The sequence below is a fragment of the Peromyscus leucopus genome, chromosome 6 (assembly GCF_004664715.2).
Source record: "Peromyscus leucopus breed LL Stock chromosome 6, UCI_PerLeu_2.1, whole genome shotgun sequence".
Lineage (NCBI taxonomy): Eukaryota > Metazoa > Chordata > Mammalia > Rodentia > Cricetidae > Peromyscus > Peromyscus leucopus.
Genome location: NC_051068.1, coordinates 41,245,480 through 41,260,428, shown reverse-complemented (window position 1 = coordinate 41,260,428; position 14,949 = coordinate 41,245,480). Strand labels below are relative to the sequence as shown.

General features: G+C 40.7%; 1 protein-coding gene across 1 annotated transcript in view; it reads right to left on the bottom strand.

Moving 5' to 3' along the window:
- Arhgef26 (Rho guanine nucleotide exchange factor 26) overlaps positions 1-14,949 on the bottom strand; it is a 110,853-nt gene that overhangs the window by 38,297 nt on the left and 57,607 nt on the right. The window contains exons 5-6 of the mRNA XM_037207293.1: positions 5,850-6,002; positions 2,485-2,614 (exon numbers count right to left, since the gene is read on the bottom strand). Coding sequence (XP_037063188.1) covers positions 2,485-2,614; positions 5,850-6,002 — 283 coding nt within the window. The remainder of the gene's footprint in view (positions 1-2,484; positions 2,615-5,849; positions 6,003-14,949) is intronic.

The window sequence follows — 14,949 nt, the reverse complement described above, 5'->3', positions numbered from 1 at the left end:
GTGCTTTGCCTCATTTTGTTCCCTGTCCAGGGATCCAACCTGGCCTTGTCCATGCTGAACAGGCGCTCTCCAGAGCCACCTCCCCATCCCTGTTCCAAGAGTTAAGTGATGAACACATCCTATCTAAGTGCCTGGCATATGGCTGTCTACCAACAAGAGTCCCAACTCTGATGACCAATTAAAGATAAGCTGAAATGTGAATGTATGGAATATGAAAATCTGAAATCCTAAATCTTAAAAAATGCAAACTTTTTGATTGTCAGAACACCGCAAATGGAAAACTACACACCAAGAAACTTATTTCATGCACGATATTATTAGATACATACAACTGTCTTTAGAATATGTATACAAGTTATGCTTGAAACACAAATGAATTTCATGTTTAGTCTTGGGCCCCATTCCCATGACACCTCATTATACATATAAAAACATTCTAAAAGTATTCAAAAATGTAAAACACATCTTCCTGCAAGCATTCTTAGTAAGGAACACTCAGCTTGTACATATAACTTTGAAAGCTCAGGGAACCAATGTAATTGTTTTAAAATGTCCATCCACTTCAACAGATTTAAGTAAATTTCCTAACGAGGTGAAATTTAAGAGACAGTGCTGGATTCTGCCTGGGTTCTCACATATGGGAAACAGATGAGGGCAACAGGCATCAGGCAGGGCAGAATATGGTTAAGAACTAGCAGGCCCCTGGGCCTTAACTACCAATGAACGCAGTCTGTAAATCTGGAAGTCTGGCAGTGGGACTGTTGCATGACAGAAGTGTACAGTTCATCATCTGTGGGTTTATTCTAGTGATTCTTCCTTTCAAAATTTTGAACTATTATAAAGAATGCATTTATACTACAACCAGTTCCTATGTACACATAAATTAGGCAAGGCTTTTAGAAACAATATTTAATCACATTATAAGCCATGTACATATCAAATACTTCATATTCTGTTCTATTGCACTTTTAAAACCCTGTTCATGATTACAAAATCAATTTTATACCCTTTAATGGATATAAAAGCAATAGTAAAAAATACTGGTTTATTTCCATGAGGGCAGACATCCTTCACTGGAATCTATATGATTAAAAAAATACATAAAATTGTGTGCATACATTAATTATCTGAGAAGAAAGACTACAGCTTCACTCAGAATCTCAGGCAGGATTATGATACAAAAGCATAAAGAACCCACTATGTAACCATGCCATAAATATCCAACATTGTGCAGTATGGTGTGTTAGAAATAGGAATACCATTCTGGTTTCCAAATTTGATTTTGTTTAATTAATTACTAATACATTCTTTATTTAGATAGAATAAATACTAATCTAAAAAACCAATCAGATTTTTCGAAACTCCAAGTTACTCATTGGGCCAATAATGAACCACATAGAAAACTTACAAGATTATTTCTCCTAGGAATGCTGAGGTTGTATTAGTAGATGCTATTAATTAAATTCGGTGATACTACAAGGCACTGGCATTGCTAGCCACGCATTTCTCAGAATGTTAACCAGCTGTGACTATGTTTATGTGGGGAAAAAATTTCCTAAATTATGGGAGTAAACACAGTAGCTGCGGTGACTAAGAGAGGACCAAGGAAGAGCTTATGAATTAGAACTCTGAAATAACTGAGAACACTGTCACACAACTGTGACAGAGTAAAAGTGAACATCATTTGCACTTTCACTTTTGTTTGAGAGCATCTCAGCACTTCACAGTGGACTATGGAAAAAGGAACCTATTTTTGCGATTTTACTCAATTATGTATCTCTGATAAATTTTCAGCCTGTGTTTTAGTCTGTAAGATCAAGTACATAAAAACTGATATGGTGCCAATATAACGACCCAATTTTAAAGTACATCTGTGACAAACTGTCCTAGTTAGATCAAAAGACACACTATCTGCCCACGGGCTAAGCAGGCCCTATCACAGGCCAGATGGTCTGCTAACCCTCCCCTCAGCATGCCTTGCCATTATTCAAAGTCAAACTTTCACCTAATGTTATGACTGTCACCTAATACCAAAAGGATGCTGAGCTTTTTTCCCACTTTACACAGTACATGGTCGAGACTAGTTTATACCTTATCACATCAGGAGAAATTGGGCCCAAAGCATCATGAAGACACAAGGGATCTAAAACTAAGTGACTTGTCCAAGGTCTCATGCTTAGTGGCTCAGGCAGAAATGGAATCACAGCCTCTTGACCAAAAAGCTAATATATTCCCATTCAAAAAAAAAAAAAAACTGGGTAATGTAAGCAAGTTTCACCAGAGTGACCACACAAGTCTAAACTAACAATAAACTCCAGTGATCTCAAACATAGACAGACTTTCCAACTGAATAACATCTTCTCAATTAAGGGGTTTTATAAAAGAAATATGCATCCATTAATTTAAGCAGAATAACAGTATATTAATTAATCAGATTTGTAGCGGCTAATATCCAGAGGACAAAGCCATCAAATCCTGCCTTACATCCATCAGCAGGGGAAGGCGGGTCACTCTCTGCATGGGGAGAATGAGGAAAGAGATCATGGGTAAGTTCCTGCAGTCTTCATGAGACTCAATCCGTGACAATACTTCCTTAAAGGAGGGGTTGGTAGCTCTGTGAGGAGAAAAGCAGGAAAAAAAAAAAAAAAGAACTTTAAAATATTTCCTTTGCAAGCTCAAAAGCAAACAAAAACACATTGCCAAATACTGAGGTCAATTCCCACATTACCAATGATTCTTAATATAAGACCAACATAAATCATAATACACTGGGAAACACTGGTGACTTTTCTGCCTTTTATATTTAATGATAAAAATAAGATGTGGTGTCCCATAACAATATTAATAATAAAAAAACATATGAACTAAATATTTGTAAAACTGGGATGTAAACAAGATGACACAGTATTGTAACAGAGAGCATGTCAACTATGAGTTAGCATAAACAGATCAGATCCCATACTTGATCATGTACAAACACACTCCACCAGCAAAATAATCATACTTCATACCACTGTTCTGGCCCTGGGCAGACCCAAGAAAGAAATATCAAGAGATGTTTAACCTTTCCAAACATCCTCTTTCTAACAAAGAAAACTTTTTTGTGTGTTTGCTTCATTGTTTGAGGGCTGTAGGTTTTTGGAGGGTGATGCTCTTCAGGCTGGCCTCCAGCTTGAAGTCCTCCTGAGTCCTAGGATTACAGACATGTCTAGCCAGGAAACCCTCCAGCCACATAAGCCAGAATATTTCTCTTCATCTCCCACTGAGTTGAAAATGGCCATGACACTGGCATATATCCATGCAGTGTTGCCAGATACTCATACAGAATCTCAGCGGAGCTGTCTGTAGAACCTTAAAGGGGGGTGAGGGAGGGGATTCCAAGAGAATGGTGCTCACAAGGATTATAACTTGCCACAACTTAGTAAAAACAACAGAATGAAGTCAAATTGAAGTTTTCTGACCCTCAGTCCCACCACTTTGCTCCTATGGAAGTCTGCAGCATTCACAGCCCTCTTCCAATGGGGTTTCAGAACAGTTCAGTTCTGGACTCTTCAGAACTGGGAAGGACAGTGGCCATAATGACCATTTTATAAAAAAAAAAAAAAAAAGAAAAGAAAAGAAATGTGATTTTAAAATTAGATGATGTGGTTCAAGTCCACTAAAAATAAAGTGTGAAACATCCAGAATATCAAATTAAGAGAAATTACACAGAAATGTCTTATTTTTATTTTCTCACACTGATTACTTTTAAATATCCTATCCTTAAAAGTTTTAAAAAGATTTTTAGGAAATTAAAAATAAGCTTCATGTAGGTTGCACATTTAAGGCACACAGGTCTCAGGCTCCTCCCATGCCCAAAGGGTTCTGATTAAGAAATCTGGGGTGGACTTGAGCATCTTTGCTGACTGGGTTTTGAAGATTTCTAGGGTTTCTAACATGCTGCTGAAGTGGGAAGTTAATGCCCCAACCTTGAATGCCCCTAAAGACACAAACACTAATTTCCATGGAAAGCTCCCTCCCATGATGCTTTGATTAAGGTAATCTAGACAAAAATCTATTTTTGAGAGTCACATAATACACAGTAGTAACTAGTCACATATTTCTTAAAATCCTGCAAAACAAGATGAAAAGCAACATCCTCCCTAATTCAGGGCTTTGCTTTCAAGCATGAACGTGTATGTTCAGCTATAGGGCCCTAGCCAGGTGTGGGGTAAAGGAAAGAGAAAGGCCAGACAAATCTGGAGACATTTTTGGCATCAAGTGGGTAGAAGTCAGGTATTGGCCTAAATACCCTGAAATCCCTGAAGAAGCCATGACAACAGACTTATCAGGCTTTGAAATCCCCAAAGTGCAAGTGGGCCCTTCTTCACATAAAAGATGCCAGCTGGGGTTTCCACCCTACCCATGAAGCAGGACATAGGGAGGTGGCAGGGAGACAGCATTATCAGCCCTCCTTACCAAGTTGGGAACAATCATTGTTATCAGGAAAACTGAGGCCACCTTTGGGTTACTAGTCTCACTAATAAAATAATTTAAAAGTAGACTTAGAAGGAAGTTCAAGGGCAGTTGTTAGTTTGAGAGAAAAATACCAGGGGTAGGCAAGTGGAAACCTTGGTAGGTACCTGGGGGACAGAGCTAGGGAAGAGGAAGACAGAGAGTCTTGCCTTTTGCAATGGCAGCTGACAAGGAGCTGAATGGCAAAAAGGTGAGCCCACAGTGTCAGGGTAAGCACGATTAGAAGTGCTGAGCCAAGGATGAGTTCAGAGGGCACCTGATTCCAGGCTGGATACATGCTTATAAACAGAAACACACACAAACAGCTTATTAAGAAAGGAAAAGTGCCCCCAAGGGTGGGAGTGGGCAAGAGGGAAAGTGTTGAGCCTCCGGGGGCATGATTCTTTTGTAGGACATTCGCGTAACAGCAGCTTCACCCAAGTTTGTATCTGAAGAGCTGTTCTCACCCATGATGTTCCTCACAAGAAACCCAGGTGGGGAAGTTTCCAGTCTTCCTCTGGAAAGTAACGTTTTTTTTTGTTGTTGTTGTTTTTTTCCATATGTTAATCTCGATGTTTTGGTCCTGAGGTCCCCACTCTCCTAACACGTTGTCACCATCCCCTTAGCCTCTTCAAAGATCTCACACCTAGCCTGGAGTGACCAGAGGCTCCATAAATGTCACTACTCCAAGAAAAAGTGAGAATAACAAGAGCCAGGAAGTCCCAAACTGGGTTTAGGGTGGACAACAACAATGTAAAATAGCTACTTATGACAACTGGGGCCTCTGAAAATAAAAGTGTATAAACTGCTCAAGAATTGTTGGTTCTTCTGTAACTCTCAATAATCTAAAAAGAAAAGAAGTATGGAGGGAAACAGAATGCATGGCTCCTAATTGTGGCATAATTCAAATCTTCAAGCTTGTCTTTTTCTTCTGTTCTTTTAAACCCTCCAGCAGGAACTCATCCCTATCTGCCCAGGGTGAGGGAGGTGGATCCTACAATTCTTGTAAACAGCTTACAGAGGCTAGAATAGTAAGGGAATCCTAGTGTCTTGCTCTGGTCCACTTAAGAACCCCCTTGGCCTCTGGCAAACCACTTAATGGCCACTTGCTTAGAAAAGTGGGAGGTTGAGTTAGGATGAGTCAAGTCTCTGAACAACTAAGGGTGGGGGTAGGGCAGGACTTCATCATACTTTAATTTTCTAACTGCTTAAGAGAGAAATCTCTCAAGACTCTCTCTTACACATCACTCAAGGAGGAAACAGTCTACTAGGAGGCATGCCTATGTCTATGAGTAATTAATCTCTTATCAATGAGCTTTAATCAAAAGTAGGTTAGACGATCAAAACCTGCTTACAACAACTTCTGTAGCGTTCTCTGTTGGTAGACTTCATTGGTGCAGTATTTCACATAGGGATCAAATGTGGATGCTGTGTGTTTTTCTACAATGTCACTTATATCGTCTATGAAGATGTTATTCTGATGTCTTGCTTCTAACTCTGTAAAGAATCTGGAAAAAAAGAAAAGGAAAAGCATTTACATTTCTTCTTTAAACTTAAGAAACAACAATTATCCTCATAAAGGGTTTAAAAATAATAACACTACACAGTGTTTAAATAAAAACAATCCTCCTACAAAGAAAAAGCATTGAAACTTTTGTCTGAATTTAAATCTATTATAGACATTATTGCTTTAAGCTTTGATCTTAAACACTGATAATCCTGAATGTTTTTCTGCCTTTGGGAACATTTTAAAAATAAACAGATATTCCTATATCTTAAGAACTCTCCCAGTGGAGGAAGGAAGGTCAGGCTTATAGAGTGTCTTGCCACTTACAGAAGTAGGGGCATGCATGTTTGTAATCCCGGCAATGGGTGGTAAAGGCAGGAAAATCAAGAGTGCAAGTGTAACCTAGGCTGCATAGCAGGTTCTATGGCCAGCCTCTAAAACAATGAGGCCCTGTCCCCAAAACAGACAAGAGGAGGAAATGTACACATGCAAAGCACCCAAGTGAATGCTGACAAAATGACTCTGAAAAGAACTCAATCTCACATGCCTTTGCAAAATAAAAAATGTTATCTCAAATACATTAATATGCACAGTATTTAATATGTCCACAATTTAATTAGGCTGCAATTCAGAGTAATCAGATCTTGTATATGAGACAGATGGAACAGTAATTTAGGGTTGCCTGATTTAGTCATTACACACACACTTTACACGCACGAGTATAACCACTGGTTGGAAAATCACTGTTGATGGTTCCTTAGACCACCATGACTGAATAGTTGCATATAACCATCTGCTTGAATCTCTGCTTTCAAATCTTTGTGGGTATGAACTGGGAGACTGGAATTCAATAGTAAGAGTGTACACCGAGACATGACCATGTACTACCAAGAACAAGTACAGAAGCACCTGGGTTATATACCAGAGGAAATTAACTCACTAAATGAAAGCTGAGTAAAAAAAATCCTTCCCCTCTCAACACTCACAGCAGTGGCTGATGGGAAGCATGGGGGCAATTACAATAAATCAGAGGTGTGGTAGAATAAAGAAAAATAAAGACTTGGTTTTCTTTTTTTTTTCTTTATTAAGAAATTTTCTACTCACTCCACATACTATCCACAGATTCCCCCATCCTCCCTCCTCCCATCCCCCAGCCCTCTTTCCCAAGCCACCCTGCATCCCCACATCCCCCAAATCGAGGTCTCCCATGGAGAGTCAGCAGAGCCCAGCACACTGAGCCTAGGCAGGTCCAAGCCCCTTCCCACTGCACCAAGGCTGTGCAAGGTGTGACATCACAGGCACCAGGTTCCAGAAGCCTGCCCATAGACCAGGGACAGATCCCAATCCTCCTGCCTGGGTGCCCCCCAACAGTTCGAGCCAAACAACCATCTTTTGTATCCAGAGGCTCCACAGCCACCAGTCCACAGTTCATGGGCTTCCACTAGTGTGGCCGGTCATCTCTGCACGTCCTCTCATCATGATCTTGACGTCCCTCGCCTGCAATATCTCTTCTCTCTCTCATCAATTGCATTCCCGGAGCTCAGCCTGGTGCCTGGCCATTGATCTCTGTTTCTGCCCCATCAGTCACTGGACAAAGGCTCTATGATGACAGCTAGGTTATTTGCTAGGCTAGTCACCAGAGTAAATCGGTCCAGGCACCCTCTGGACCATTGCCAGCAGATCAAGGTGGGGTCAACCTTGTAGTTGATTCCTGAGAACCTCCCCAGTACCCTGACTCTTCCTATTCCCATGATGTCCTCATCTATCATGGTATCTTCCTCTCTTCCCTCTCATTCTGTCCCTGTTCTAGCTTGACCCTCCCATTTCCCTATGTTCTCATCCCCCACTCCTCACCCTCTGCCATCCCTCTACACCCAGTCAGCTAATGTAGATCTCATCCACTTCTCCTTCACAGGGCCATCCATGTGTCCCTCCTGTTCGATAGCCTCTCTGGAGTTGTGGGTTGCAGTCTGGCCATCCCTTCCCTCACATTTAGTATCCACTTATGAGTGAGCACATACTATGGTTGTCCTTCTGAGTATAGGTTACCTCACTCAAGATGATATGTTCTAGTTCCATCCATTTGCCTGCAGATTTCATATCATTGTTTTTTACTGCTGAGTAGTACTCCATTGTGTATATGTGCCATTTTTTCTTTATCCATTCTTCAGTTGAGGGGCATCTAGGTTGTTTCCAGGTTCTTGCCATTACGAATAATGCTGCTATGAACACAGCTGAGCATGTGTCCTTGTAGTAAGATTGAGCATTCCTTGGGTATGTGCCCAAGAGTGGTATAACTGGGTCTTAAGGAAGACTTATTGCCAATTTTCTGAGAAACCGCCATACTGATTTCCACAGTGGCTGTACAAGTTTGCATTGCCACCAACAGTGGAGGAGTTGCTCCATATCCTCTCCAACATAAGCTGTATTCAGTGTTTTTGATCTTAGCCATTCTGACAGGTGTAAGATGGTATCTCCGAGTTGTTTTGATTTGCATTTCCCTGATGACTAAGGATGGTGAGCAATTCCTTAAATGTCTTTCAGCCATTTGATATTCTTCTGTTGTGAATTCTCTGTTAAGCTTTGTAGCCCATTTTTTAATTGGATTGTTCAATTTTGAAGTCTAGCTTTTTGAGTTATTTATATTTTGGAGGTCGGCCCTCTGTCCAATGAGGGGTTGGTGAAGATCTTTTCTCATTCTGTAGGCTGTCGTTTGGTCTTATTGACCATGTCCTTTGCTCTAGAAAAGCTTCTCAGTTTCAGGAGGTCCCATTTATTAATTGTCGCTCTCAGTGTCTGTGCTACTGGTGTTATATTTAGGAAGTGGTCTCCTGTGCCAGTTTGTTCCAGACTACTTCCTACTTTCTCTTCTATCAAGTTCAGTGTAACTGGATTTATGTTGAGGTCTTTGATCCACTTGGACTTGAGTTTTGTGCATGGTGACAGATATGGATCTATTTGTGATCTTCTGCATGTTGATATCCAGTTATGCCAGCACTCACTTGTTGAAGATGCTTTCTTTTTTCCATGGTACAGTTTTGGCTTCTTTGTCGAAAATTATATGTTCATAGGTGTGTAGATTAATGTCAGGGTCTTCAATTTGATTCCATTCATCCACATGTTGGTTTTTATGCCAGTACCAAGCTGTTTTTATTCCTATAGCTCTATAGTAGAGCTTGAGGTCAGGGATCATGATGCCTCCAGAGATTGCTTTATTATACAGGATTCTTTTAGCTATCCTAGGTTTTTTGTTTTTCCATATAAAGTTAAGTATTTTTCTTTCTAAGTCTGTGAAGTATTGTGTTAGGATTTTGATGGGGATTGCATTGAATCTGTATATTGCTTTTTGTAAGACTGACATTTTTACTATGTTGATTCTACCTATCCATGAGCATGGGAGATCTTTCCATTTTCTGATATCTTCTTCAATTTCTTTCTTCAGGACTTAAAGTTCTTATCATACAGGTCTTTCACTTGCTTAATTAGAGGTACCCCAAGGTATTTTATATTATTTGTAGCTATTGTAAAGGGTGATGTTTCTCTGATTTCTTTCTCAGGCCATTTTTCATTTGTATATAAGAGAGCTACTGATTTTTTTTAGTTAAACTTGTATCCTGCCACCTTACTGAAGGAGTTTTTCAGATGTAGAAATTCCCTGGTAGAATTTTTGGGGTCACTTATATATACTATCACATCGTCTGCAAATAATGAAAGTTTGACTTCTTCCTTTCCAATTTGTATCCCGTGATCTCCTTTTGTTATCTTATTGCTCTAGCTAGAACTTCAAGTACTATATTGAATAAGTATGGGGAGAGTGGACAGCCTTGTCTTGTTCCTGATTTTAGTGGAATTGTTTTGAGGTTCTCTCCATTTAATTTGATGTTGGCTGTCGGCTTGCTGTAAATTGCCTTTATTATGTTTAGGTATGTTTCTTGTATTCCTGATTTCTCTAGAACCTTTATCATGAAGGGGTGTTGGATTTTGTCAAAGGCTTTTTCAGCATCCAATGAGATGATCATGTGGTATTTTTTTCTTTCAGTTTGTTTATATGATGTATTACATTGAGAGATTTTTGTATGCTGAATCATCCTTGCATCCCTGGGATGAAGCCTACTTGGTCAGGGTGTATAATTTTTTTGATGTGTTCCTGAATTCAGTTAGCCAGTATTTTATTATTTTTGCACCAATGTTCATGAGGGAGATTGGTCTGTAATTCTCTTTCTTTGTTGCATCTATGTGTATCTAACTTCCTTAGGTTAGATTTTTCCTTCAAATGCTTTCTGTAGGGCTGGATTTGTGGAGAGATATTGTTTAAATCTGGTTTTATCATGGAATATTTTGTTTATTCTGTCTATGTTGATTGAGAGTTTTGCTGGGTATAATAGTCTGGGTTGGCATCCATGGTCTCTTAGTATCTGCATAATGTCTGTCCAGGACCTTCTGGCTTTTAGAGTCTCCATTGAGAAGTCAGGTGTTATTCTTATGGGTCTGCCTATATATGTTCCTTGGCCTTTTTCCTTTGCAGCTCTTAATATTTTTCCTTTATTTTGTATGTTTAGTGCTTTGATTATTATGTGCCGAGGGGACTTTTTTTTTTTTTTTTTTTTGGATCCAGTCTATTTGGTGTTCTGTAACCTTCTTGTATTTTTATAGGCATTTCCTTCTTTAGGTTGGGAAAGTTTTCTTCTATGATTTCGTTGAATATATTTTCTGTGCCCTTGAGTTGGTATTCTTCTCCTTCTTCTATCCCTATTATTCGTAGGTTTGATCTTTTCATGGTGTCCCAAATTTCCTGGACATTTTGGGTTATGACTTTGTTGGCTTTAGTGTTTTCTTTGACTGATGAATCTATTTCCTCTACCATATCTTCAACGCCAGAGATCCCCTCTTCCATCTCTTGCTTCTGTTGCTTCCATCTCTTGCTTCCATCTGTTGGTTATACTTGCATCTATAGTTCCTGTTTGTTTACTCAGATTTTCCACTTCCAGCATTACCTCAGTTTGTCTCTTCTTTATTGACTCCATTTCAGTTTTGAAATCTTGAACTGTTTCCCTCATTTGTTAAATTGCTTTCTCTTGACTTTCAAGGGATTTACTGATTTTTTTCCCATTTTTTGTTTGACTTTTCCTCGATTTCTTTAAGGGAATTTTTCATTTCCTCTTTTAAGATCTCTAATATCTTCTTAAAGTCATTTTTTATGGTAGATATCTTCTGTTTCTTCTGTGTTGGGATGTTCAGGTCTTGCTGATGTAGGTTCTGATGGAGCCATATTGGTTTTTATGCTGTTGACTGTATTTTTGCACTGGCATCTACCCATCTCTTTCTCCACTTGGTGCAAGCGGTGTCTGTGTCTGACAGATCTTCTCTTGGTCTGATTGATACTCTTGATCCAGTGGGAGCTCTTGGTCTAGTTGATGCTGATGGACTTTTTGTGTTAAGGGAGCAGCTCTTAGTCCAACTGGCGCTAGTGGGCTCTCTTAGTTCCCTCGGGTGCTAGAAGGCTCTGTCTCAGGGAACAGTTGCAGTCTCGGAACAAACTGAATTTATTCATTCTTTTCCACAGGATGTTTTCATTCCAGTGAAGACAGCAGAGAGCTTGCTGTCCTCCATAATGGTATCTGGTCTGTAGATGAAATGAGATGGCTTGTGCTTTCTAGTCTGTCCTAAAATTAGTTGTTTTAGACAACTCTAAAAGATCTTTGCCAACTTCTCAGCTGATCTTGTTTCCTCAAACTGGAAGCCTTTGAGTCCTCACCCAAATGGATCTCAGCTGAACTGCTGCTCAAAAGCCTAAAAGCTTAAAAAGCTTAAAAGAGCAAGACTTGGTTTTCATTCCTTGTTTTTTTTTTTTTTTTTTTTTTTAACAAGGCTCTTAAAACTTTGGGATCTCCATACCAATATACTTCTTTCATATGCTGAGGAGGCACTTGGAGGTTGGGGAAGCCTAGGTAGGTTCAGGATGCAGGCTGACAACTAGAAAAACCAAGCCACCTTTATACAGTAGGGACTATCAGGCCCTCACTCCTCACCTCCAAGGAAGAAAGGAAGCTGAACTTCAGGTTTATTTACCTATGGTCTAGAATGTCTGTATAATAATACAACACCCTTAAACAACAGGCTTCAGAGAGGTCCAGAGGCACTGCAGTGCTGGGTGAGCCACACGCCAGGAGAGGTTATAGAGCATCACCTGCCCCATCTCCTGCACTAAGTATCTCTTCATTTTGCTCTCCCTGAAGTCCTTTCCTTCTTAACGAGCTAGTGATGATAAGAAAAATGCCTTCCTGCACTCTGTGAGCTGCTCTAGCAAACCAGCCACCAAGAAAGGTGTTCTAAGGGAAGCTCCATCTCAGCCCCTGGCACCCATATACCCAGAGTCTGGAATGTTCTGGTAGAAGCTCCAACTCAACTCCCCTACCCCATCTCTCTTTCCCCAAACCCTGCCCTGTCTCAGAAAGCCAACCAAATACTGCTCCTTCCCCAGAGATGCTCAAGACTACTCCCACAGGGTATTTAAATTGCACCGCAGAAAACAGACATGTGGATTTTCCAGTCTCCCTTCCCCATCTCCTTTCTGGGGGCTGGAAAATCACCCACGAGCGTTTTACCCATTAAACTTGGGCTTTTTCTTAATTTGGTTTGATTTGGTCTGATTTGGATTGCTGCATCGGCAGAGAGGCTCATGGGGTGCAGAATCTTTTCAAAAGAGGAACCCCTGACTTTGCAGCTAAGTAGGACAGAGGTAGTGATAACTGAAGGTGGGGTAAGTGACTACAAGATAAGCCTAGATGAGGAGGAAGCATGAGCTGCTCTGTCATTCCTAAAAACAGGACGCGACAGTGGCAGTGGAGGAGAGAGAGCTATGAGGCTACAGTCTCTCATTCAGGAAGTGGGGAGTTTAGGAGGCTGAAGTGCAAGCCACAGAATAAGCAAGCAGGCAGAGAAGCCTGCAGAGCAGATGGGAGCTACACTGCAAAGGTTTGGCTGTGTGTGACCCCAAGAAGTACTAGAGAACGGAACCAGTAAGTCATCAATCACAGACAGAAGTGGGACAGAGCAGTGACAAGACAGATGGCCAGCAGGCCAGGAAGGTGGACTCGAGACAATCCAGAGGGGGAACACAGATTGGGCAACGACTTGGGGGTAAAACGGACAGAATTGAGAAACTCAAGGAAGACGTGAGGGTTTCCGGGAAAGGGTTCCACATGTGGAGCAGGTGGCTCATTAAACTCTGAATAGAGACAGGGGCCTCAGGAGGAAGGAGAAGCAGTAAGGAAGCTATTCATTCTGCCTGGGTGATGTCTAGTGGACCCTTGAAAACACACATCTGTGAGAAATCAGAGGCAATGGAATTCTAGGCACAGCAGGGCAAGGACCTGTTCATTTTCAGCTGATTTCATATAAATGCAAATAGGCATACTTTATTTGAATCCTACTGTTTTAAGAAAATATTCAAAGAAAAGTGATAAAAGAAGCTACTATAAGTAATCATCATGTAAATCCAAGATATAAATATTTAACAGGTGAAGCTCCTTCATAGCTTCTTGCCTTTTGCAACTGTAAACAGCCTAAAGAATGCAACTCTAAAGCAAAAAACAACAACTGCTTTCCTTAATGAAAAAGAAAATTTCCTTTAATACTTCGAAAAGTTCGCCAAAATACAGGATTAAAAACAAGGTACTAATGAAACATCTGTTAATGTGGCCTACTTTAATACAATATAAACCAAGGTATATACCCTTTATTTTGGTATTAGCATAATAAGGACATAATTTGAAGCTTTGAACATTAAAAGATCTGTTGGCTATTTGGAAAATTTACATACTCTGCTAATCAAGCTAAGCTGCAAGAAGACCAATATATTTCTGAAGAAGGGGCTGTCATCTCAGTAGCCAGGAAGGCTGGTGATTCAAATCAAATACGGAGCCGAAGCAGAAGCGCTGAGGTTCTGAATGAAACTGGGCCAGGTTTAAGAAGCAGTCTGGCAGACAGCTCTGAAATGGAAATTCGGACTTTGGCTCTATTTAGTTTCTTCCCACTGCAACAAGAACACATTCTTCCCTCCTTACAAGCACCACCAGCCAGACTGTTTTACAACTAACCAAGCTGCAGAACAGCCACCCCCACCACCAAAGCAGCACTCACCGACAGTCTACACCATGGAAGACATCAGGGGTCAAAGTCAAAGGGATCTCCTCTGAACACCTTCCTAACCAGAAACCCTAGGTGGCCTGCCCATGTGGCTGTCAGCAAGTCATCTCCAGAGCACCTCATTCTTGTCGATTCCTCCAGTGCTTCCAAAGACTGCATCCTTTTCAGGAGAGTTCTCTGGCCAACAGCCAGACCAGCAAAGACAACAGCTCAGCCTTTCAGTGGGCAAGAGTTCCAAAGGACTCAACTAAAGAATCTGTTTTGAAGAAAGCCCGGTGTGTATGTAACCTGACGCTTGACATTTCCCAGAAGCACAGGAGCTAGATAGTCTTCAGTCTTCCTAGGTTGTGTTCTTATAGATGGCACTACACTTCTGAGGAGGAAACCAATTCAAGGGTAAAAGAGTGGTTCCTTGGGTGTACAGTGCCTGCCAGCTTTAGCTCCCTTTGCCCTGGTAGAATAGCACTCTGAATGTGATGTAGCAATGGCTTTCAGTCCATTACTGAACAATAGACTTCTTAATGATATCATGAACTTTGCAGGTAAATGGATGGAACTGAAAAGTGAGGTCACCCATACCCAGAAAACCAAACACCATATGTCCTCTCTAATTTGTGGACCTTAGCTCCAAATCTCTAGATTTGAGTATATAAACTGATATATCCAAAGAAGTCAGGAAAACAGAAAGGGACTTTGGTAGGGGCTGAGAAAAATGGTGAGGAGAGAGCTCTAGAAAGGGGAAGGCAGTCCCTATGAACATGAATGAGGTAATAAGAAAATAGAGGGCTTTAGTTTGGGAA